At 38.7% G+C, this 27413-nt stretch overlaps 1 protein-coding gene across 3 annotated transcripts in view; it reads left to right on the top strand.

The window, feature by feature from the left end:
* Positions 1 to 27413, top strand: part of pard3bb (par-3 family cell polarity regulator beta b) — a 368918-nt gene that overhangs the window by 23721 nt on the left and 317784 nt on the right. For all 3 annotated transcript variants that reach the window (XM_041806626.1, XM_041806625.1, XM_041806627.1), the window contains one exon: positions 1573 to 1674. In XM_041806626.1, the coding sequence (XP_041662560.1) occupies positions 1573 to 1674 (102 nt within the window). The remainder of the gene's footprint in view (positions 1 to 1572; positions 1675 to 27413) is intronic.

The raw sequence follows: 27413 nt of genomic DNA on the forward strand, positions 1-27413 counted from the left end.
GGACTCTGGCCTCGCCTTAGAGGGACCTGACTTGGGAGGATCCTCCCAAAAGAAGAAGGATCATGGACTTGCTACTGTGTCCCACCCTCTGACAGCAGCTCTCATACACAGAGGAGTAGAAAGGACAAGCTGAGGGAAAGCAGGCGGAGAGACATTGCATTATAAACTTTACAAATTAACCTGATGCTTGTAATTGCGTTACCTGTAGCCTACGTCATTAACTGCTTCTAATGTAGTTAAAATATTACCATGCTTTTCCTTGAAGGTAAAAACAACCAACAGCATGCAGGCTCTGTTAACAATCTGTTAATGTGGGCACAGCGGTAATGAGCTCTGGTACAGGGTGCTCTGATAGACTGGACTTTGTTCAGGTCTGTAATGGTGTGCATCTGTGACATCAGCAGCATTTTTTACAGGGGACACTGACTTTTCATGCAGAGTGGTCAGTTCTCTGACTATTAATGATAATAGCAGACACACTTTTGTTGGTAAGTCAAGGAAATGACAAAGTTTTTAGGTTAATCACTCAAAGCTGGTGGCATTACATGCTTGGGTCGTGAGATTGACATTAGTCCTGTGATAAGACTACATCACAACCGCAATGTTAAAACCTGTCATTCAGCTAGTGTAGGTAGACCCAACTCTTCAGAAAGAACAAGTCTGTGAGAGGTAGACGGAGGGGAGATTACCATCTCTTATTTGTTATTGATGGCAGTTCAGGACTTTTAAACACTAAATTACTTGCTGAAGAGGTTAAAAACTCAACTTTTATTGCACCAAAATGCTTTGGCTGTCCAAGCAAGAACAGTCTGTGTAGACACTAAAGTAAGAAGGTAATTTATTGGAAAGTATTTTGCAGCAGAGCCAAGTTTAGTGAGGGATCTGGTATTGACTGTGAGAGCTGCAGTGATATCCAGGGACACGGTACACCTTGCTCCACCTTTCCTTCCTCTTGATGGGAGTTTTTGAACAGCATTGACATGCACCTGACCCTGGAAGAGTGATTTAATGGAGCAGGTCCCTGTAAAGTTTTGAGTCATACCTCTCCCCAGGCTGTTTGTGATTTTGTGCCTGTGTCTGCCTCCATGTGCCGTTGTGTGTGTTGTCTCAATATGTTGTTCAACAACCAGCTCTATGTAGTCAGCTGTCCAGTGCAGTGGTGATGTCATTAATCACAGACCCAACACAGCGGAGAAAGGAGCTAGGAGGGAAAAGAGAGCGTGGGCCAGGCTGGAGTTGTAATCTGTAGAAGGCATCTAGGGAAAGGTAAGGAAGATGTAAGGTGGAAGAAAGGAGAAGAAGAAAGGTAAATAAATGTGGAGGGGAACAAAGGGGAAAAGTTGGTAGTCACCAGTGAAGGCCACATTGGCTTCATCATGTTGAAAGTCACCATTAAATAGATATTTAGATTTTGTCACGCTCTTCTTTGCATAAAATAAAACTACCTTCAACCATTTTCAGTTTTAACCCTGCTGTTAACCTCAACAATTTTTCCTATTTTAAATGAAATGGCATCAATGGTCAGCAGTTGTCCACACAATCTAACGCTGTCTGTTGTGTTTTGTTTTACAGGAAGGAGAGTTTCTTGTTCGGACTCACCATGTTGAATACTGTGACGGGGGAATTCTGGACCCTGATGATATATTGAGTGACCTAGTGGAAGACAAGGACAAGGTAATAACTTCTCAGAATGTGTTTCTTTGTGTTTGCTGAGGTTTCAGTCTGTTAAAGCAAATGGGATTGGTTAAAAATTTCAACTTTTGCTTCCATTACTGCATTTATTTCACATTTAAAAAGCTTGAAACCGCCAGTATCAGCCAATGTCTTCAATGCAAGTTTACTGCTGTTTGCTGCTTTACTCTCTTTAGCTGCCTCATCTCTGACTGCTGGAGAAATTTTGAATACACAACATATAAAGGCAATCAGTTAATTTTTTAATATGCTTTTACTTACAGCCTGTCGCCTTACAGTGTCTCTTTTTCACTGCCAGTTGAACGATATTTGCAATTTTAAAGAGTTTGTTTGTTTTTCCATGCAGAAGTTATCAGTTTTCTCTAAGTTATAACCAAAAACTTTTCACAGGAATATTAACTAATGATATTTCAATGTATCATGCATCCCCAGCCCACAATAGAGAGAGATATAGCATGCACATAAACACAGGCAACAGAGGTTGGCAGAGTTGCACTTTAGGGAAAGAGGAGAAAATGCAGGGAACAGATCTGAGCTGATTTATCAGTATGTCCGTGCATCAGTGCTTTTTTTTTTTTTTTTTTTTTTTTTTTTTTAACTCTCCTGATGGGCACCTTACATCTGTACTGTCACTGACATGCTAGGATGGGTGTCTGAGAATGTAGTATTTATGTTTGCTAATGAAATGAAATTAATGAAATTTTTCTTGCAGTAAAAGTGAAAAATAGCATCACTACAGTATAATTTAAAATAGTTTCTCCACCACATATGACATGCATTTCATGCATGGGCTTATGAAAGAAAAACAGTGCCATCTAGGCATATGCACAAAAATGCTACATTTTACTTTTTTCTTCATAACGGCTCAATGACATTGCAGAATGTATAATTTTATTCTGCTGTGGCAGCAAGATAAAAACGTGATTATACTGGAAGTAAAAGGGACATTTTTGTCCGTGGAAGGCTTAGATGTAGCACAACCTAATTCGGATGCTACAAAAATTCTAATCATGCATCAAAATCAGTTCCGTTGCTAATCTTCAAAATATCCAGGACTGTAATAAAAACAAACATGGCCCCTGTCATATATTTAAAAGAAAACAAATCATTTTTTGCATGTAGTTTTCATACAAAACTGGGACACCATGTCTTCAAACTGGCATTTAAAATGTTAGGAATAACTGAATATTTTGTAGTTTTGATCAGGACTAAAGTTTATTAAAAGATTTAAGACAAGTGGGGAAAATATTAACCTGTAGTATTTTCACAGCAGTCTTTGGAAGTGGGCATTTTGTCCATAAATAGCTTAGTAGGGAGGTGAATTTTAGATCTGACACTTCTAGGACTGGGTGAAGAAAATTGGTTCTTCGATTCAGATGGATTCTTTAAAAAAAATGCAATATGGAATCATAAAATCCAGAGATCAATCTTTTTTTATAGGCCTTCTCTACCTAATCGGTAGATTCCAGACACTGACCGATCCACAGCAACATGTCTAGAGAAAATAAAGCAAATGTTGTTTACAAATGTGAGTTAAGTAAGACAAAAATATAAAGACTGGAATCAAAAAGTACATTTTCACAGCTCAGGCACTTATTTGATTTACTTGGTGGCTGAAGTGGCCTTCCTCTAAGATGACGGTACTGACCGTGGCCTCAAGCCAGGTCGACACCCTTGGAGACTTTATAGGACTTTAAATCACTTTTTTTTTTTTTTTTTTTTTTGAATGACCAGTAAACAAAGTAAACCCACATGCATGTGGCCAGTTAAATACCAGAAAGACAGTTTACTGAGAAGACAGATGAATGTTGGGCAGGTGTTATCCCTAGTACTGAACTACAAAATCACTGTGTTTAGGTCTGTTTCCATTAAATTAGTCTTTCTAGGTTTCTAATGAATTTTATCCTTTTGATTTTTATCTCATGAGACGTCACATAAGACTGCAGGCGCTCACACAAGTCTGAGTGCATGCATTACCATAGGTGTGCCCACTTATGTGTGTGTGGATTTGTGTGTGTGCACACTCCAGAGTATTGAGCTGCATTGGCTATAAGCCACTCCCTTGGACAGAATATTGCCTCACAAGCAAAATTCAAAGGGAAAAGGTTTAAAGCTGCCTTCAGCATTAGGAGGCGTCATTAGCAATTCACTTTTAGAGACTTTGCAAACTCAATCCATATATTCCCCGTTTTTCTTATTTTCCCCTTGAGGAAAGTGTCATTTTTCATTTCCATCCTCAGGAAGTCTGTATTTTTTCCTACCAGCTCATAGGGTCTAGCATGGTTAGATTGTGATAAATGGTCTATATGAAGCGTTTATTTGAACCATGGCTCAGGACCTCTCATGAATCTTGAACCTTCTCTTAGAGGCTCGGCACATTAAAACAGTATCAACATGTTTTAATGAGCCTGTGTCCTATGGTGAACTGAATTTTTCATTTAGGTCGCAGCTTGAAAAGTTGAGGACCCCTCGGTCTAGAACATACATATATTTCTCTGTCCTCAGCTCGTACTGTATGCCTTAAAGGGTGAATAAATACTGCAAGATTTGTGGGAGACTCTCGGAACTAATTAGGAGCAAAGTTGTTTTAGTTGGTGATTTCTCTTCAGGGTTTAAGAACTCTTGGAAGAAACTGAAGGAAACATTGACTGTATGACATTTTTAGTACTCAAAAAGACACTAAATAATGTCGCCATCGTGTTTCATTTGTTTTGTTTAAAACCAGGGTACCTCTTTTTCCACAGTGGTGTGCTGTCGTGTTTCCCTAAAACCCTCATCACACTGCATTCAGATATTCCCAGGTACACATGCCGGCCAACACCACCCTTTGGACATTATGGGGGAAAACAAACATCAAATGTTTAAGACAGAAGGGCAGGAGGAAAATTGATTTGCTTTTAATTTTCCAGACTAACCTTTTGTTTCTAGTTTTAAAGAAACTGCATAACATCCAATAATGTCAGGATGTCTAAGATTACTCTGCATTGTTACTGTAATGTCGTAATGTCGCCTAGTAAGCAGCTGTTCTTGTACATTAGAATAAGGTCTAGTTTTCCCTTTATCATCTGCAGTAATGTTAATGCATCAGTTAGACCAGCCCAAGCAAATAAGGTGGCATAATCCGGTGAGATAAACATATGTTGATAAAAATATGATTGTAATATGTATATATTTTTAATTGCATTATTTTGCTTTAAACTTTCTCATTCAGATTGTTTGACAAAACATTTAGTTAGCATCAGTTTGTTTAAATATTAAATGTTTATAAACTTTTGTTACAACATTTTTGCATTCACCTACATTCCTAGATAATCTTTAGAAAAAAACCAATACAGCCATAGTGTTTCCTCTTGTGTTCAAAAGTGTTTGTGTGTTTGTTTATCTGAGGGGGGAACATGACACACTGAACTACAGCCCAGGGCCATATGACTTGTTGACATGTGAGCAGTGAGCAGTACCAGAGTCAGGAGACCAGCAACTGACCTGGGGGATTACTATTATGAGGGTCAGTTACCATGGTGATATAGGGACCCTGAGAGCACCATGCAGTGGGCTTCCTGTTTCCTCCCACAATGCAGTGGTCCATAATCTGTGATTGCAGTTGTATAACACAATCCTCCTTATTATTGAAAATGTAAAAAATAGTAATTTTTTTACTCAAATCTCACAATGACTGAACTACTGATTGCCTAATTTACACAAAAATTAGTGCACCACCACTCCACAATGTAAGGGATGCACAATAGTTTTGGCATGACATGGGTATCGGCAGATATTAGCTTTTAAATTTAAATATCCATATCAGCAGATAGAAAAATTCCTGCAGATATTTACAGCTGATATTTTTCTGTGGAATATACTATACTATATATATATACTATATTGGAAACCACAGATGGAACAAAACCAGGAAGTCCCAGCTGTAAGAGAGAGATTTCTTCTTTTACAATGAGATGAGACGAAAATGTTTAAAACATCTCAGCAAGTAAGCATCAGTTTCTACAGCCAAAGAAAGTCTAAAACCAGTGTAATATGTGCTTATCCTTACAAATTTATGAAACATAGATATATTTTTAAAAAATGGAAATCAGTTATCACTTTGCTGATTCCAATCATTTTTAGTTAATTTTTGATGAATGCTTTTTAATCATGATTCTTCTCCCTTTCTGACGATTAACCATTTAACATTAAACACGTTATGTCTCATCTGGAATTTTATTCTGTCTTAAACTAAAGATTACCGACTTCCTAGTTGAAAAAACAATTGCTTTTATTTTGAAAGAAATTAAGGAACAAGAGGGAGATTTAATGATACATGAACTGAAAAATGGAACAAGGAACTTCATATGGATTGACATGAACTAAGGAAACAGAAAAACTGGAATGATAACACAAGGTGCTGATGACTTTTGACCCGTCCACTGAACTGTTGTGAGCTTTTTAAAGTAAAATGAGACATGAAGTGGGAATGCACAATATTGGATTTTTGCTGCTACCCAACTTATTTTAGTTGGGTAGCAGCAAAATAAATATATATACACAACTTTATTCAGTTGTTAAAAAGACACAGTTTGTTTCCTGTGCATAGAAAGGCTTAGGAAAGCTGAGCTGAGAGAAGAGCAGGGAGGTAGACTGTCTGGATGTTGCTTTAAATTTCTGGCTTTACTGAAAATATTCTGTGCTGACTGTGGGCCCCCTTTAATGTGTGGCACCTTAAGCTGGTCATGCAAACTTCATCCGATTCAGACACAAATTTCATGTCCCACTACTCGCTTGGAAGTCATGTCAGCTTTCAGTCTGATCATGCGTCATCTGTTGTGCAGTGCACAGGGAGATATGACAGCCGACTGCGACCTGACAATGGCTTTGGTCGTACGACTGCAGTACAGTAAGCAGAATCCTCAACTTTTAGTCATTATTCCTGTGTAAAGTGTCAGACGATGTTCCAAATCACCCTGAAAATAGCAGAAATGGCTTTCTGTGTGTTAATGTGTGTACGTTTGTGAGCGAGTGTGTTTCTCTGCTCTGTCTGCTGTCAGACAGCAAACAAGGCGCGTTTAACTGGAGCTATAACTTCGCTTTTTGGAGCTACTCTATGGCGCTCATACAGAGTTTGTTTTGCTAAGTTTACCACTGCAATATGCAGACCCATTGCGCTACTCATGTTCAGCTTCTGATTGATGATACGCACAGCCAACAGCTGATGGATGACATGACGAAGCAGCGACTCAAAGTTACAAAGTCACAAACAGTGGCGCTACGAGCGCGTCTGCGCGCATACATGAACTGAATAAACGCTGTATTCTCCTCATGGAGAAGGCACAGGCTTGTACCTGCAGCATTTTATCAATTCACACAGTTATGATGATTTACAGGTGGATCATGTGTGGCTCAAGTAGTGCACGCGAGGGGTGTGAGGGGTTGGATACCGGATCAGCTCCGTTTCTTCATTTGCTCTCTTACCAACAGTTTATAGTGTCCAGGGCATCTTTGTGGTCTTTTATAGCTTACAGTTTGGTATTGTCTTCTGTAAGGAGAGCTGCTGCTCCAAGTGTCTGCACAACATTGATCTCGCAAGATTGATTTTTCCGCAATGAAAAATCTCGTGGCGTTTTGATCTCGTCACACCCCTAGCCGATACCAATATCATGCCAAAACTATTGTGCATCCCTTACATTGTGGAGTGGTGGTGCACTGATTTCACATCACTGTGACTGCAGAGGACCATGTAGTGGCTTAACCAAAGTATGCTGAAAGGTACAATAAAGCTGCAATCTATTTTCATATAAAAAGCACTTATTGTAGACCTTAATTAATCATAATCAGTGCATTAATAATGACAGCCCTGTTTTAGATCTTTTTTCCAGTCTAGTTTGTGCTATTTTTCCCAAATTAAGAATCAACATTACTGTCCCAGAGAACTTCAGATTATGCAACATAAAATTAAAAGCATCGCTCACACAGGCTGATGCAGTTTGTGCTGCTGACTTAAAAGACAAAAAAAAAAAAAAATTATCTCCCCTTTAGGTTAGGTTGTCCTGGTATTTATCTGTTGTCACTGAAGCATTAAACTTTGAAGTAACCTTTCTAAAAAATGTTAGAGTTTCTCTGGCTTCTCTGCCCTGAATGTGTGCAGCATGCTACATTTATTAACAGATTTTTTTTAATGTTGAGTCTAAACTATACCCCAATCAGTCTTTCTCCATTCTCACATTAAAAACGGTGCTCTTGTTATTCATGATTTTCTTTAAAAGCTGCCAGACAGGACAAAACATACCTTCACAACACACAGCCAAATGTCTAAACACACAAGACCACAGAAACTTAAAAAACACATCTCAGTGCTAGGATCAAATAAAGTGCCACACATTCAATCCCCCAAACAGCCATGGTGAGATGCACAAACATGAACACAGATATAAACCCTACAGAATCATATCCAGCAGTACACACTTATAAGTGCCAGAACCTACATAGGAAATGAAACTGTGAAATATTCATTGGATTCTGAAGCTAGGCTCTCAGAGTATCACTGAGCTGAGATTAATAAATTCTCATAATCCCAGAAGATGTTTTACTCCAAGTAGACCGAGACCCCCTGACTGTGGGTTCATAACTAAAGTAAAAAACAGGAGAAATGCATAAAGGTCTGCTGAACACTGAGGTCAGAAAAACAGTCTAAAAACTCAGTGGAGGGAATTCACCCACTGATGTATTTTAGAGGAAGGACAGCAGTTTATGTTTGTGATATGGGAGTGTAGTGTGAGTATATGCTTTTTATTTCTTCACATTTGTTTTACTTTGTCCATGTGTGATGGAAATTCTGTAAAACTGTTTTACAGAAATTGTACACCTTACTTAGTGTCCCAAAGAATTACAAGTAGGGATGCACGATATTGGATTTTTGAGCTATCTGATCTTTACATATTCATTTTAGCTGACACCGATATCGATATTTAAATATGTTTTACATAACTAAGAATTCAGTCCTTTGAACACAATGTAAGGTTTGAGGATGAAAAAAGAAACAAACATTTTTTGTTTAAACACACTTTAAAGTTTAAAGAATAAGGATGAATAAAGAAAAAGATCTCACCTTACATAGGTCTGTTGGTCCAGCCTAAAACTCCACTAATTTATTAGTATATACAGAGCCGTGAAAAAGTTTTTTCCCCCTTTCAAATTCCTGATTTTTTTGCATATTAATCACACTTCAATGTATCGGACCATCAAACCAATTTTCATATCTCACAAAGACAACCCAAGTAAATAGAAAATGTAGTTTTCAAATGATGATTAAATTGATTAAGGAAAAACATCCAAACCTATCTGGCCCTATGTGAAAAAGTTATTGCCCCCCCCTCCCCCCCCCGTTAAATCATGAGTTAACTGTGTTCACTGGCCTCACCCAGGCCTGATTACCACCAGATTTGTTGAATGAAGAAATGACTTAAACAGAAGCTGTCAGACAAAGTGAAGTAGGCTACAAGATCTCAGAAAGAAACGCATCATGCCACAATCCAAAAAAGCTCAAGAACAAATGAGAAATAAAATGATTGAAATCCATCAGTCTGGAAAAGGTTACAATGCCATTTCCAAGGCTTTGGGACTCCAGCGAACCACAGTCAGAGCCATTATCCACAAATGGAGAAAACTGGGAGCAGGGGTGAACCTACCCAGGAGTGGTTGGCCAACCAAAATGACTCAAAGAGTGCAACGACAACTCATCCATGAGGTCACAAAAGAACCCAGAACCACATCCAAAGAACTGCAGGCCTCACTGGCCTCAGTTAAGGTCAGAGTTCATGACTCAACCATAAGAAAGACACTGGGCAAAAATGGAATCATGGGAGAGTTCCAAGGCCAAAACCACTGCTGACAATAAAGAACACAAAGTCTCGTCTCACATTTGCCAAGAAATGTCTCGATGATCCCCAAGACTTTTGGAGAAATATTCTGTTGACTGACAAGACAAAAGTTGAACTTTTTGGAAGGTGTGCAACCCTGGAGTAAAAATAACAGCATTTGGCACCATGAATTCTACTGTCTACCAGAAAATCCTGAAGGCTGACGTCCGGCCATCAGTTCATGACCTCAAGCACTCTTGGGTTATGCAGGTGGACAGCAGCCTGAAACATACCAGCAAGTCCACCTGTGAATGGCTCAAGAAAAACAAAATTTAGGTTTTGGAGTGGCCCAGTCAAAGTCTGGACTTGAATCCAATTGAGATGCTGTGGTGTGACCTTAAACAGGCAGTTCATGCTGGAAAACCCTCTAATATGGCTGAGTTTAAATGATTCTGTGAAGAAGAGTGGGCCAAAATTCCTCCACAGTGATGTGAAAGACTCACCACCAGTTGTCACAAATGCTGGATTTTAGTTATTGCTGCCAAGGGTGGCACAACCAGTTATTAGGTTCAGGGGGCAATCACTTTTTCACATGGGTGACACTATCATCAGCAGTACCTCCGGGTGCCTGTAGTATTGTAAAAATACTGTACATATGGTCTGTCAATGGCACTGTCATGCCATGTATGTGAAAATCACTGGCAGGCTAATCCAGTGAGCTTTCATTAGGTAAGAGGTTAGACTCATGAGATGGGTCATGCAGAGGAAACGTAACTTTGAACACTGTTAGAGATGCTAGATGACGTTGATCTAACGCATAACTGGGCAGCATGTTTATTGGTTGTATCTCCTGTTGTTTGACTTGTGCATATGCACACATCACTAATGCTTCAACAATTGGGTTGGTCTTATACTGGAGGTTTGATGAAATGTTTCATGTTTGACCAAAAGTCACCCTACTTACAGAAAAGTGACTATCTGTACTATGTAGACAGGTGAAAGTACTTTGAGATCTAAATCTGCGTTTGTAGTGTGAAAAAGCACCAAGCCCACACACGCTCACAGAAACAGCAGCCTTTATCTCCATTAGCTTAATGCCCCCCGTGCATGTTGTTTTTCATATCCACTCAGAGCTTCATGCAAAAGAAACGAAAAGTAAGCTGGAAATGTGGATTCCCATCAGCATTTTCTTTGTAGCTGGTAGTGTAATTCCTGATGCATTTTTCCATCCTGGTGGTATAGCAGAAGCAGTCTTAGAGGGAGGCTCTGTTTAAAAGGTTAGCTGCTAATACAGAGGAAGGGGAAATCACTGTTGTCCTTAAGGCTATTGATGTTTGCTTTGGGCCATATGATCATCAAATTCACACATATACAAAACCTATTTTGCCCATCAACACAAAAAAGCTTTTACAAGCATAAACACATGATCATCTGTTTGTATTTTGTTCACTTACACATGAAACAGATCCTTTGTGTTTGTTTGTTAGTATTCAGTATGAGTATGTTGAATTTTTGTGTCAATCAGTGAATTGGTTAAAAAAGGCTTAAAAAATTAAAACAGACTTCTCAAAATACATAACAGTTTAAGGCTTTTATACAACTTTGCTTTGACTTATTGGTGTGACTAAATTATTTGAAATCCAGTGTCTCAGTGTCTGGTCAGTGTCTGTAAGTAAAAACTTTAATCATAACAAACTCACATAAAGTTCATGGACTTATCAGATGTTACAGATGGCAAATGGACTTTGCAGCACAAACTGGAGTCTTGATATCGCAATGTTAAACATTTCAGAATTGATTTTAAATCAAAGTGTAATTTTATCCAGTCTGTGTTAGATGGCCTTCAATGTTGAAGTTATCCACTGAGTTAGTCACTTTCTGCCTGTAGCAGGAAATGCTCTCAAGCAAAGTCTGTTGTGCTGATTTCCTCAGACGGTTTCTGCCTGCTCTGAATTTGTCATAATGCTTCCAACCTGCCATAAGATACTTGACTTTTTCCACAGGTAGTCAATATAATATGGCAGTCTTAATGTAGTATTAAATAGCATTACAATATGCCAGTAATTAAAAACACTTTGAATTTCCACCTGAGGCAAAAAGGAAATTACACATTTCGTTAGAAGTAAATTTTGATATGTAATAAAATAACACTTTGACTGTTAAGAATTAAAAGTACAAGATTGAAAGTATCAACACTCTCTGAAGTGTAAATTTAAGATTATGGGAGTTAAAATAGCAATGATGTTTTGCTGTGGTAAGATAAGATATTCCTTTATTAGTCCCACAAGGGGAAGTTCCAAATTCACAGCAGCAAGAGTGGCGTAAACAAAGCACGCAAATGAATAAATGAATAAATACAAAATGGGAAAAATAGAAATGTAACTTACAAATCAAAACAATTATAAATAGTATTTGCAGCTGTTATGTACATGTTGAATATATTACGGATTGGAAATAGGGAGAAACTTATATGTACACCAATATACACATATATACATTATTATATAGATAGACGTGTGCACATTACACATGGTTTATTGCAGAGGTTATTTTGAGCAGTGTCTGTTGTGGAGTCTTACAGCTGCAGGAAGGATAGACCTGCGATACCTCTCCTTCACACACTTCAGGTGGAGCATCCTGTGTTGCTGTGTTGAGCTTGTTTAGCGCTTTTCTACTCGTCAGACTACTTAAAGCACTTTTACACCCTTTCAATCTACACTCATGCACTAATGGCTAAGGTTGCTATGCAGTCTTGGCCACTAGTAGCTAATCCCATTTAAATGCATCTCTACACATTTGCACACCACTGATGCTGTAGTGGGAGCAAAGTGGGGTAAAATGTCTTGCCCAAGGAGCCTTTGACACGTGACTGTAGGAGCTGGGGATTAAACCTTTTATTGCAACTTTTATTTCGACTGTCTTTACCTATTGGGCCATTGAAGGGGCTGCTTCTAGAAGTAATAATATGTTTAACAGTTAATATAAAGTGTTTTGGATGAAACTCAGACACAAGCTAGCTTTGGGGTAGGATAGCTCCTCGAAACAATAGTGATTGTTTTGGTCTTAATTTACTCTACTTATTAACCTGGCACGTCGGATGGATTTGTTTCACACATTCATCTGGAAAACCACTCATAAACAGCGTTTGGGAAAGGGCAGAGCCTTTGAAAAAATACTTGGAGGGGTATTGGATGAATGTTCTGTCTGTTGCATCTTTACGGGGCAATCAGAGGAAAAAAAACATGTGACGTAGCCGCTACTGAGCTGTGCGCCTGCGCCCACCTCAAAGGAGTAAACTCCACAGAGAACTGCATAACGCCACAAACTATGGCGACTGTAGACATGTCAGTACGTGACTTTTGTCGTTTTACAACTCAATGCTGTTCTTTTTTTTTTTAACAAAGAAATGTCGTCAAGTTCTGATAAAACTGGCGCTTTAGCAGCATCCACGCCAACGTCTTCCACCACAGTTGCTCCGGCCTCTTGTTGCTGCTTGCTTATGTCACAACCCTGCCGCGCCCGAAAGTACTGCCCCTCGTCACTGATTGGTCCTGTCACTTTCTGACCGGGCCCAAACGCCCAAAAGCTACATACACAAAACAGACTTTCAAACCAACTTTCTGCTAAAGCATCAGTTTGAATGTGATGAAGCACATTTTATTGATGTTATTCCATGTTGCGGTACTGAAAACTATTTTATAAGAGAAAATTAGGAATATTTTCTACTTCTATTAAAGTGTTTGTCACTTTACTTTCCCGCCTACTTTGGCCCTGGAAAACGTCGCTTATTTATTTATTTATTTATTTTCATTAAGTGATGCAAGACAGGACATGACAAGGGAAGGACAACAGGCTCGCAGTACATTCAGGCGGTGGAAACAAGATGAGAAAAAGACAAGCAGGGACTCAAAACATTTAGATATTTTCAGTTTAAGGGGTGGTAAGGCTGTTTCTTTGGTCATGTGGGTGTGTGTGATAACGTCCCTGATTAAACTGGAAAAGCTCTGACACAGGATGAGTTTTGATTTAACGAACATGACATAAACATTTGAAGAGAGGAGGGTCTGTTTGATCTCAGATGTGCTTTGGTGGGGGTTAAACGGTGACTCCTCTGCAAGATTTTGTTTTGAAATACTGAAACTTTTGAAATTGAGCAGACTCTAAGCATGTCTGGTGATTATGCTGTCTGGCTAGCTGCTTGGATGAGACAAACTTCCTCGTCCGTCTTGAATGATGACAGTTACTGAACTCAGCTCATTAGTTCAATGTGTCTTGTGCTGTTTTTTTCAGTCAGCCAAACCTGTTGCTAAAGAAGAAAATCAGGCCTCTGTTTTACTCAATAATTAAGGTCCTTTCGCTTGTAAACTCCATCTTTTTGTCTGTGTGATTACCTTTTTTTCTTCTGAGCGATGATGCCGTAGTATTGAGGTGCAGTGATTCTGCAGTGGGGGCTTTAATGCTGTATGGGCATGATTAACATGATGGATCTTGATACAAATTAATCAATTAAGGACTTATAATACCTTCATTTAGCAAGTATGAGTGTGAAATGATAATCTCTCACTGCTATATAATAAATGTAGACGCTCATTCACATAGACAGAAAAAGGCACATGAAGAAGTCATTTGGCTGAGCTGATGCATCATTTGCAGATTGATTATTGTCGGTACTAATTGTGAGAACTTGTAATAGCATCTACTATTCAGCTGAAATAAAATCTTTACACATTCATCATTACAGATTGTTTGAGTTTAATTTTGTATGAGGTGATTAAGCGAGGCTAATAGCTCTGCCTGCTCGAAAACACATTTTTGAAGTTCAAAGAAAGTGTTCTTCATGAAAAGTAAGTTAGTCAATGGATTTTTTATTGAGGCCAAGCATCTTAAATGCATGTCTATGACTGCTTACAACCTCAGGTAAGGGAGGAAGGTTGATGTGGACTTTGAGTCCAGGTGACATAAAGTGAATTTTGTGTGTGAACCCTCTGCCCTCTAAGGGAATACTGTAGTTTTTATGCCACTCTGGGTCATGATAGCTGAGGCTAAAGGGATTATATTTTGGGTTGTCCTTCTGTCCAACTGTCCATTTGAATTCTCTTTCAAGATCCCTTAAAAGATTTTTCTTTAGACTTGCTCTACCCTGACTTAATGAAGTCTCAAGAATGAGCTGATCAGATTTTGAAGGTCATAGGTCAAAGCTACCAGGCCTCATGGATCTTGTTTGCTTTAAGTTTTCTAGACTAGAATTTGCCATGTGGCTCCGCTCATAGAGAAGAATCATGTACTGACATGACAGTGGCTACCTGTTCAGCTTGTCTTATATATTTAGATGGATAGACTGTTTTTAATATTTATTGCATGGATATAATTCACATTCATCTGAGAAACCTCACATACAAAGCATTTGGGAAGGGCAGGCCTTTTCACAAAATTCTCACAGGATGATTGGACAAACATTCTCTGTCACATTCATGACGGGCCAATCAGAGCGACAAGACAAATTCAGGTAGTAGACATGCCCAGCTCCAATCTAATCTAAGCTATACAGGCTGGAGGTACCGTATTATTTAAACAGTGAAGCTTATTGGTAGCTAAAATTCAGGCTGAAACCTATTGGGAGATGTGCAAAACAACTTCTCTGCTAGGAGAAATTTTCAGAGTGACTCTTAACCCTTATTTAGATAAAGAAATGTGGTCAAGGTCTAGTTAAATAGCTCCTTTACAAAGCTAAATGATACTGTGACATAGCCGTTGTATACACAAGCTTACAGCACAACTTGATCCCACCTGTAAGGATTGCAAACTCGTGCTGAAACAGGTCAGTAGAAGAGTAAAGCATCTTTTTCAATAATTTAAAGCTTTCAGTGCTGTTTTTGCTCTTTATTTAACAGATAAATGTGGCTAAATTCTGGTTAAACTGACGCTATATTAGAGCTTCAGCCAAGCTAACTGCTACACTGGAGGCAGCCATTGCAAATGGCTCGCAGTACAATTGAACCCCACCCATAGCTACTGCATCATCCTCCTCAAATGATGCAGACTGGTCCAAACTGTTTTTTGGTTCTACACAAAAGTTGTGGATTGGAGCTTCGCAAGATGGAGAGCCTGGCAAATTTATCTGCTTTGCATGGTGAGCACATGCTTCCTACACCATTGGTTTAGTTCAGTGTTACTCAAACCTGCTCGACCAATTAGCCAAATTGTTAAAAAAATACCTTCTCAAGAGCCACAATCTAAGTGGTGAAAAGTGGCAGAAATGGGTCTAAGTGGCAATAAGAATAAGTTAAAGTGGTGAAATGGTTAAAAAAGCAGCAAAGAAGTGGAAAAAATGGGTGAAAGTTGGCAAAAATGCAGAGAAAAAGTGGCAAAAATTGATTAAAAAATGAGTTACAGGTGGCAAAAATGGAAAAAAAAAAAAACTAAAAATGTGGCAAAAATGAATGCAAAGAGACTAAAATGGACAAAAGTGGCAAAGATAGAAAAAAGTGGCATTCAATGGAAAAGGCAGCTTAAATGGGTGAGAGAGGGCAAAACATGGCAAAGAAGTTGCAAATAGCAAAAAGCAGGACAAAGAAGAAAAAAAAACTGGTGAAAAGGGGCAAAAGAAGTGGCAAACTTGGACTTAAAATGCTGTAAAAATAGATTAAAAGTGGCAAAAAGGGGGAAAAATTGCAATGGAAATATACAAACAAAAAAAATGAAGGTTTACAACTGTACAAGAGTGAGAACAAACCGATTCATGTTACTTGCAGGGAAAAATATTTCAAATAAAGACACTAAAGAGCCACATGTGGCTCAAGAACCTTATGGGTGATTTTCTGATGAATGAATCTGTCAGAATGTCCAATTACCCTCCATTTTTTAAAGGTTCTGCCCTTCCCTAACACCTTGCATGGGATGTTACCCAGATGAATGCATGTCATGGATATGTGAAACGGTCTGTATGACATGAAAAGTGTCTGTACTTTGACTGTCTAGGGGTGCGCGGTAGACGGTATAAATGATATAAATTTGGCCTATAGAACAGATTTGGACTCTACTGACCAATCGCGATGACACTTGTTAGTGACGTCATAGTGTCTGCCTCAGTGTGAGTTAGCAGGCAAAAACACGTGTTTTTTCCTCTCAAAATCTGACGGCTGTACTGCAGCTAAGTCAGTGTGCTGTCACTGTCAACCTAACTGGGGCTGTAAACACAAGCTAAGTGCTGCTTTGGCTGGTCTCAGAGGCCAGCACTGCAGCGCTCACTCTTAAAACCGCATAAACAACCATTTAAAAGTCTACTTAACTTTTTACTTTCTTTTCTAAGGCTGCAGTGAGTCAAAGATCCAGGCTGCGATGATGCCATATCGCCCAGGCCTATGTCTAGGACTTGGACCTGCACCTCAAAGAGGCGTATAACTGCCCGGTGGTAGTTCTAGTTGTTGCAGACCCAGGAAAAGTGGCAGCTTCATGAAATAACTTCACTGAAACTGACAGAAATAGCAGGGTATTATTTGGAAAATCTTCTTACAAGCCAATCAGAATGATGTAATTGTGTCCATGCTGGATTGGTTCTTATGCACGTTGCCTCGTCAACATGACTCTACATTGTATGAGGCTGTAAGTCAAAGCTGGGAAGCAGAAAAATGCTAAGAACTTTCTTCAAACATCATCTTTAGATTTTGTTATTAAAATCTACACTCACACAGACACAGACACAAAGGCGTGTTAAAGCACTGATTAGTGAGGATGATGCAGTTGTAATGTGATTATTTATAGCTGCTTATTCTGGAATGACAAGATAATGAAGACAATAGACACCAGGCAGACAGCAAGACACACAGACAGGCAGTACTGGGTTCTTATGCTGTTTAATATACATGTTTTTGCATTAAGCATTAGAAGATGATATGGTTCTTACAGTATTGTGTGCATTCACTTGTGTGTTCGTGTGTGTGTGTTTTACTGCTGGTTAACATGCTGACATTAATTGAACCATGACCCAGATCAAAACAATAAGATTTAAGAGGGATTGTAGACATGCTGCAGTTTGTGTGGGTGGCCTCTGACAAAGTCCACATGTAATCATGATATTTTAATCCAGGGCAAATGAACAAACTGCTGATATCAAAACCAGGCAACCCAAAATGTATAAATCCAATTATTCACACAGAATCCATAGGTTTAGCTTAGCAGCTTTAGGGTTTTCTTTTTAACATGATAGAAATAATGATTAATTTTCTGTGACTTGGCCAGTGTTGTTTAGTCTTTCTTGCTTTCTCAATATTTCTGCATGGTAGACATGACAACTTATAGTTCAAGTTACACTCTACAAGCACAGCAACAGTTCTAATTTGATTGTTAGACTTAAAGGATAGTGAAATTCTGATAAATTTAGGCTGGATCCTGCTGTAAAAACTCAAATATTTAAGTGCAAACCTTGCTTTTCAAAGCAAATAGTTTGCACTACCATTGAGGTTTATCAGTCCGTCTATAGTCTGCCCTCTTTGCCCTTCTTTATGCATTTCTTCTTATACCTCTGGAGAGTTTATCCCTCAGCTGATGTCTGTGTCTGAATGGCTGCTTGTTATCTCTAGCTTCAGGGTGGGCTGAGCTTGACCCTTGACTCAAACCATTAAACAAAAACCTTCTCTATTCAAGAAGTGATTTTTTTGGAGGATTTTTTCCTTTCCCTGCAGCCTCACTTTGCTATGATTGTAGATTTTAGTTTGGATTATCTTTACCAATGAAATAACATGTCAATCATCTGCAGTTCTGGTAAAAAAACACTCATACCAGACTTTTGATCTGACCACTTACCTGATTATAAATTTTGTAAGGAAAAAAAAGCCCTCAATGATTTTCGAGTTTAAATAAAGATAAATTAAATTTTGTTTGGTCCAACAGTTTTATAATTTCAGTCTTGTATTGTGATATCTGATTAAAAACACCACACTGTTTTTTCAAGTCTGTTAGCCTCACTGAGTTCAGACATGTTTCCATGCTAGTGTGATGTCAGCCTGCAGAGGTTAAGTGAATGAACAAGGGGGACAAACTTAAACACCTCATGTTTCCTCACACATGCCCACATACACACTGACAGCAAGGTCATGTAATACTAACACTATGATGCCACCTTTGCCCCCTCAGCCCACAATATGAAGAGGCCAGCTGGTCGGAATAATATTGACCTTCCTCTTAAGAAAACGCAGACACTTATTACCTTCACACATCGCACTGGTTTGCTTTCTGGGTATCTTAGTGTGTGGGAGTGTGCATGTTTGGAAATTTTTGTATGTGCACATGCACGACTGTAGAGTCGAGGTAGTAGTGATGTTCAACCTGCTGATAAGAGGTCAAGAGATGAAGACTGTAACAAAATGTCAGACAGGATTGTTCAAACCTGGGCTCTCAGATTAGTTATCACTAAAACATAAATTCTCTCATTTAATGTATTTGTGCTGATGGTAATATTTTTTTCCAGCAAGAGACATCAGCACCAGCAAATAATTGCTTAAAAAATGAACTATTAGTACGGGCAGATTTGAAAATTTCTGCCAGTATTTACAACCAACATTTTGGCTATAAAAATCTGCCTTTATCAGCTGTAAATATTGACTGTTTAAACAAGTAAGTTTGTGGAGTTTTATGCTGGACCAACAGACCTATGTTATCATTCCTTACATTTTCAATTGTGTTTTAAAGACTGAAATTTGTTAATCTACACATCCAAAAGCTAAAAATTGTGTGTTTTAAGGACTGAAGTTTTAGAGCTGAACTACATTTAAATGCCTGTTTGTATTTGTATAGGATAAATTTACCTTGGATTGTCGGCATATCAGATATCGGCAAAAATCCAATATCATGCATTCCTAGTTTTGATCTTTAAAAGCATAGTTCTGCATAAAAAAATGCAACCCTTGGTTCTTAGGTGCCATCAAATATTGCAAGTAGTTGACAGTTTGTTTACATGCATTTAGAAAAAGCTGAATTATTTCATTAGTTTGACTTGTGCTGTTTGATCAACATCTTAAATCACTGACCCATTTTTGTATCTTTCATCTAAAAACATCTCGACGCTGAAATCTATTATGTCTCAAGCAGAGGTGGAAATACGCCTTCATGCTTTTTTATCTTCCCTGCTTGGCTATTGCAGTTCCCTTTTTACCTGCTTAAATAAAGACAGACCAAACATTCATCCAATCACACTCTGAGTTTTTTTCAAAGCCTCTGCCCTTTCCCAAATGCCTAGTATTGAAGGTTTTCCAGATGGATGTGTGAAACAAATCCATCTGGCGTGTCAAATTATCTTAGATTTTTCTCAAACTGTTTGAGTATGGGCCATTAAAATGAGCTTTTTTTCAATGCAGTGACTCAGACATTATATCAAGAGCTTAGAAAAATCTCCATCCACCCCTGTAAAAGTCAGATACTGATTGTATTGTTGTCACTATCTTCAGTCGTCTCCATACACTTCTATGTCTGAATATGCTTACTTGCCTTCCTAGTCCTTCAAAAGGGTATAAGAGCCATAAAGTCTTCTGCCTGTCAACCGTTCATTTGACCCTCATATCTTTCCTTTGTCATTTTCTTTATGTAGCATGACATCCTTCATTATATACATATCATATGTGTTAGTTTCCATGGATGGGTCGTCCTTTGTGCGTCTGAAAAGGGGTCCTGGTAGTCCTTGAGAAGGGTATATGGACCATAAACCTTATCTTTCTGTAGGAGCTAAGATATCAGCCATCAAACAAATTGTGAATTATCTCAGATAAGGCTATGGCCTCATTGGTAAATTGCACAACGCTGACACGTATATCAGTCTACATTGACAGTCAACATTTATTAAAAGAGGACCCTTTATTATACGTGCATACTCTATGTACATGTGTCCCTGAATTACTTGCCTTCTGTGATAGATGACCTGCTAGGTGATGTCTTCTGTGTTTATGGTGTAGTGAATATTTTGTAGAGCTTTTGATGGGGTTAAAAGGTAGATATTAAAGATTGGAGGTGGACCAAGGACTCTTTATGAGTGATAAAAGAATAACCATAGCTGTAGGTGTGTTTGTGTGTTTCATGCAGGCGGCTGCAGTCAGACATCTTTGTTTATCCCAAAGCTTCCTATCAGGTAACTCCAGTGTACAGTATGTATTAACTCATCTGCCAGTATTCTGACTGAGTGTAGTTTGCTTTGGTTTGAGGGTTTGTGCTGCACCATTCTGACTTGATAGTTTTCAAACACGGGAGACTTTAAGCTACATCTATAAGTATCTTTCTTATTACCATCAACAGCAGTTTAAATGACTTAAAAGGATGTCAGCAAAATCATAGTCAATTGTAACATTAAGCTGTGATAATCATATTTCATTTTGTATATATTTCTACCTTAATGATAATCACTCTTATCAAAGCAACAAACATGTAGTTTATTAATGCTGAAGTATACTGCCATCTTTAAAATGCAAACCCCTTTTCTTAAAACAGAATAAAAATGGGTTAGTATTGGCAAAAATGGTTTTCAATTGGCAAATATTGGTTAAAAGTGGAATAATTGTTTAACAGAGGCAAAAAGAAAAGGTAGAAAGGGGCAAAAGTGGCAGAAAAATTAGCAAAATGCATCAAAAGTGTCAAAAAATGCAGAAATAATTGTCAAAAAGGATTTAGTTGGCAAAGAATGGGTTTGATGTGGCAAAAATGAGTGGGGTGAAAAATGATGCAAAGGGGTTAAAATGTGGCAAAATGAAAAAGAGGCAAATTTGGTATCACATACACAAAATTGATGAAAAGTGCAAATAAAAGTGAAAAAAAATGGGTCTTAAGGGGAAAAGGAAGTTAAAAAGTGGCACAAATAACCCAATAATATTTTGACACACTTTTAAGCTCCCAAATGAAGTACGTTTTAGCCAGGATGCTATCACCAGTGCAACTGATCCAACACAGACATATCATCAATAAGTCACAACTGGTGAGGGCCCATTCATTTGGTCGTCAGGTGGGCAGGCTTGTCCATGAAGTGGGTAACTCTGGCACATCTTCACCAACTTCTAAGGTGCATGGAGGATGAAGAAGGTCTTGAAGAGAACAGAAATCTCCAGCAACACTTGGGGTTTAGAGAACAACTTTATTAGGCTGACGTGTTTCGGCATTTAGGCTTGAAGCCACATTGCTGGAGATTTGTTACTTTCTTGGCAGACCTGTCCATGACATTAATCCACTCTGAGCTCAGCACTAAGCAAAATACAAGAGTACAAGACTGTTGTACTCAAAGAAAAGCACAACTTCTTAGGTCGAAATTTAGTTAAGTAGAAGTAAAGTAACTGTCCTATAAATCTATAAAGTATAAGTAACAAGTAATAAACTTAAAGTTTACTTTAAGTCTTGAGTACTGAGTAGCTAATTTTGACACCCATAGGGGCTGTACAGTAAAATATATCCTTAATGTGCAATAACAACAAGAGAATGTCCAAAAAGGTTGTCCATGTGTCCATCATAACTGAATAATTTTAATTGAAAATAAAAGCAGATCATAGAATTTTTATCTGATTTTTTTAAGACACACTTCTGCAAATGGGTTTATGATGCATTTTTTGTCCTGACCCACTGATTGAGAACAAAGATTCTAGGTGTTCCATGTTCAGAATAATCAGGAATAGCATCTTTATATCCAACATCATATCCTAATGATGATATGATGGTGTTTATTTTGCTGTCTCAGCATCAGGTGCTGTTTTCAAACCTGATTTTTCTTTTTGTGCGTGCACATTTTAACCAACAATAGTTGTTTATGAGCCTCTCAACCATCACAATGTTATCTACAAGTCAAACCAGCTGTGAGGAAGAAAAATCTGTCAGTTAAAAGGTCAAAAATCGAAAGTCATGGCCTGGTGGGGAACCCTATTTTTTAAAAATGTTTTAAAATAGAGTCTGTGTTGTGGCTTACTTCCCTGGACAAACAGTTTTACAAGCAACTTTAGGATTTCTAATGATCTTGTAATGGAGAAAAGAAAGTTTGGTTTTATTTTGATAGAAAATGTGCTGCCATTACATTTGGTGTATTACAGTTTGAGATGTCACATTCATCTAATTCTGCCCTTGGAAGACGGTATTCTTTATGAAAACACATGTCCGACTCTGATGAGGGCTGGTGGTGGTGTGAAATTAGGCGGTGGTGTCCAACACCAGTGTTTGAGTGCAGACTATAAATGTGTGATTCTAGTGCATCATCTGTTAAAATGCTGCTACACCCCCATCTCCATCTGTGTGCCTTTGTCTTAACAGACACACTTCACCAGTCATCAAGAGCACAGAGTCTTCTAACGGCCTTTTATCATCTCATACTTGATCACACACACAGACGGCCATACAACAGAACTGGTGCGTCATATTTTGAATAGGTTGGTAATGTTCCATTAGTTTGATTGCTTACAAACTGTCACACATGATGGGTAGAAACAATAAAACCAGAATTGAGCAAAACCAAATTAAATGGCTGTTTTTATGTTGTAATTTAATGGTTTAATTTTAATATTGTTCATTTACGACACAAGCGATGGCAGTAGATTGCTTCACTTAGACACAGATGTGTGGAGATGAAAATGCACGCATAAAGATCCACACACAGATATACTTCAGTTTACACAGACACACACACTCACCTACACACCCTCACACTCTTCAAAAGCAGTGGAGTGGAATAATGGACAAGGCGAGGGAATAGTGGGGAGATTTTATCATTCACACCCTCTTAACCACCAGCCATCTGCTAAATGCACACATTCTTGTTGCTGTGTCTGTGGGTGTGTGCATGCAGCTGTATGCTAGTGTAGCCACATGCATTAGGATGGATCCGTTTATTATTTCCTTGAAAGCTCGGATGAACACTCATCATGTTAAACTGGCTCATACAGTTTTAATTAAACAGATTTGTGCATGTCGCTTCTGAGAAAATCACTTTTACAAAGGAGCCATAATAACGGGTGTTTGTAACTCACTGGGGAGCGAGTCATCTCTTAATCTAGAAGATAAGTTTAGTCCTAAACTTCTGTAGACTACATGTCAAAGTTTTCTTAGGAAGTCGGTGAGCTCCAAACTATTTATGAAGGAATATCCATCATTGTATGTCATTTAAGCCCCAAAGTTTACCAGATACATAAAGTTTGTCTGCCTCTAATGTGTTATTGAGAAGTCTGCAGACTGACAGAAGAGCTCTGTCAGTGCAGGTAACATTTGTACTTGGGATATGTTTGTAGTGAGCAGAGTTGCTCTGACTGTAATAAGTTTGGCTTCATTTTTTGCCCTGATCTTAATGTTATCAGCAGAATATTTCCATATTAAGGCTTCTTTATTTTAAAGCAGTATAACTGACAGGAGAAACAGATGATTTTCTAAAAACCTTTTTTTTTGTGGAAATGTTGAATGATCATAATTAAACCTTGAATTTCAACAGTTTATCAACAACAAACGGAACGGTACCAGATAATCAATGTGTGTAGGCATATCATTTTAGGTTTTCAAAATGATGTGCTTTTCCTGTCTTTTTGTTCAGTCACATTTTCTTCCAGATAAAATATAAATTTATAATATAATGTTCATTGTTAAATAAATTTGATTTATTGAAATAAATCCTGATTGCTTATTCAGGAGATGGTGGTGGGTCCCAATGCCTAACCAATTGAGAACCAGTGTTCTGGGGGTCGGGGGCTGTGCTCCCCCTGGAGAAAAATGCTGACATTTTGAAGTTAAATGCATCGATCTTGTGCATTGTTCGAGCAAAATCGCAAAGTTTTGCATGATACAGATTTTCCCTTTTCTTAAAGAACTCTTTTTTTGACATCTTGGAATTTCCCCTTGTGGGACTAATAAAGGAATATCTCATCTGATTTCTTATCTAATAATTAGATTTGACCTTGTCTTTAATGGATTCTTTTTTTTTGTTCAAAATAGAACATCCACTGTATAAACGTTTTATTTAAAAAAAAATCTTACCAACTACTGCAGGTCATGTGACCATCTCTGATTTTAACCATAACTAATGTCCATCAGAAAACACTGTGACAGACTTTATTTCCTGTAGCACCGATTACTTTTGTTTCAAAAAAGGAACAGAGAAGTTTACAGCAGCTGCATTCTCTCTGTCCCCTGAAGATATGCATTCATTCAAAGCTTATTTATTCTCAAAAGGACATTGAGGTTTCCTCATTTCTATTGTTGTCGAGATTACAAGCACATTAGAACAAGCAGGACAAAACCAACAGTCAAATACTACAAGTTAAAACCAGTAGAAAGCAATCAAAACAATAACAATTGGAAACAAAGTGACTAGAAACCAAGGTCCTAAACTCTGCAGGAGAGGGGAGGACTTCAATCTTTAGAGTTTGTTGAAGGCTGTTCCATAAGCTTGGGGCATCAAAGGAAAATGCAGTTTTACCAAAATTAATGCAAGCCTGAGGAACTTTACGAACTAACCAATCAGTGGAGCGGGTTGTGTGAGTGCTTGAACTCCACTCCAACAAATCTAAGATGTAAAGTGGTAGTTTTTCAAAGACGGCCTTGAGAATGTATAAAAACTGATGTCTGTTGCGCCTATTTTCAAGGGGAGGTCAGCCAGCCTTCTCATATAGGACCCAGTGATGAGTGCTATCCATCCCCAGTTATAAATCTAAGGGCGGAGTGATAGACAGTGTCCAAGGGCCTGAGCGTTGAAGCTGCTGCATGCCTATAAATTACATCTCCATAATCAACTGATAGGAGCACAGCTTCTTGAATTTTCCAAAAATATCATCTAAATCTAAAGACTGTTCCATTAAGCTAGAACTGAAAATCTTTTACCTGACTGCCTCTTTTCTTTCCCCGCCTTGTTGGTGGGTGAAAAGAGTTTTAAACATGTTTTAAATCTGCAGTAATGCTGTTATCATTTCCTGTAAAGAGATACGTCTGACTAAAGACTGAAGTCTCCTCAGTCACACGCTCGTCACTTAAGACAAGAATATCACTGGAATATTCATTGAATTAGACGTTAGCACGCTATGCAGCGTGTGAGAGACATAGCAGGAGCGGAAGAATCCATACGGATACGCAGATCCTGTATGGATATAAGGTGGAGAGGAACAAATGTTTCACCTGGAATGTTTCAAAGCTTTGCCTCCTGTAGCTTGAGAGTCTGAAGCACAGTCACCCCGTGCAGAGTGTTCGTCCATTCCACACTCCGAGCGCGATGGATAAAATTGCACAGTTTTTAAGATACATCTGACTTTCTAAATCTGGTGTTTCAAATTAATGGACATTCTCCCAAAAGGTCATTCAGACTTGGTTCATGTATCATTATCACTGTTAGACAGGGAGATGGATCATTATGAGATGATATTAAAGGAGACAACAGTGAGAATCTGCCCATAATGAACCTATATACTGTCCCTCCCTTCTCTTCAAATCCTCTTCTTTGAGCATTTATCCTCTCTAAAATCATCGACTCTAATCTTTTTCTCTGCTCCAGGCCTGCTTTTTCCCCTGGCATTCAGTCTTTCATAGCTCCCTGTCCTCTGTCCTCCTCTAGCACTGTTACGTCTTAGCCTCCACCCCTCCGCGTCCTCTTTCCTTCCCCTGGACCACCTACCTTTTTCCTTTCCCCCTTTTCTCTAATGCAGCCAATCATTTTGGAGTCACACCTTAGTGTGCACATCTGTGTGTGTATGAGACTCTTCATTAGTCAAAGGCACATACAGACGTGATCCAGACCTGATACATATGTTGACCCTTAGCCAGCAACCAGGGAGGTTAATTGAGTAATGGGGTTTGTAAGAGGGAGAAGAGGGAGGATGAGGTAGAAGACCAGAGAGAGAAAGAGCAGGGCAGCGGGAGCGAGAGCATTAGAAGAGCAGAACAAGACAGATAGGTGCAATTTGTTAGATTTTATGAAAAGAGAGGAGTGTGAGGGTGCAAGAGAGAAAGGGGTTAATTGCTGCACTGAATAAAATGAAAGTCAGAGGGACGCCGGTAATTAAAGAATTGTGGAAGAGATGGTGAGATAAAGACAAATGTGGGGTTAATGGTGACGCTGTGTGAGATGGGCACAGGGTGTCAGCATGAGGCAGTCAGCCAGCAGGGTGTGCAAGATTGATTTAAAGCGATGGTGAAAGGGTTAACAGAGTGATTGAAATGAAACAAAGAGAGAGGCAGAGAGGCTGAAAGCAAAAGGGTTAATTATGATCATAATAAACGATGAAGCCTGCAGTCTTCATGGACCCTGGCTCTTAATTAAGAAAACAGCTGCACCTGGGACCCACCTAGAATAGATGGATCCACAGTACTGCATGACATTGTGTGTGTTGCTAATCGTTATTGTTATGAAGTCCACCTCCTCATGGATTCATCGCACTGATGAATTATCTTAATGAAGTGCCTTAACAGGGGGTTTGCTGGGGATAGACTGACTAAATGACCAGAGAACAGAGAACTGGTTTGTCTTCAGGCTGCATACACTCACAGGCCCCTTTATTAGGTACACCTTGATAGTACCAGATTCTTTCCGCTTTTGCCTTCAGAACTGCCTTCATTCTTCATGGCATAGTTTCAACAAGGTGTTGAAAACATTCCTCAGAGATTTTGGTCTGTATTGACATGGCAGCATCACACAGTTGCTGCAGATTTGTCGGCTGCACATCTATGATGTGAATCTCCCGCTCCATCACATCCCAGAGAAGCTCTATTGGATTGAGATCTGATGACTGTGGAGGCCACTGGAGTACAGTGAACATAATGTCGTGTTCAACAAACCAGTTTGAGATGATTTGAGCTTTGTGACATGGTGCATTATCTTGCTGGAAGTAGCCATCAGGAGATGGGTACACTGTGGTTGTAAAGGGATGGACATGATCAGCAACAACACTC

The sequence above is a fragment of the Cheilinus undulatus genome, linkage group 15 (genome assembly GCF_018320785.1).
Source record: "Cheilinus undulatus linkage group 15, ASM1832078v1, whole genome shotgun sequence".
Classification (NCBI taxonomy): domain Eukaryota; kingdom Metazoa; phylum Chordata; class Actinopteri; order Labriformes; family Labridae; genus Cheilinus; species Cheilinus undulatus.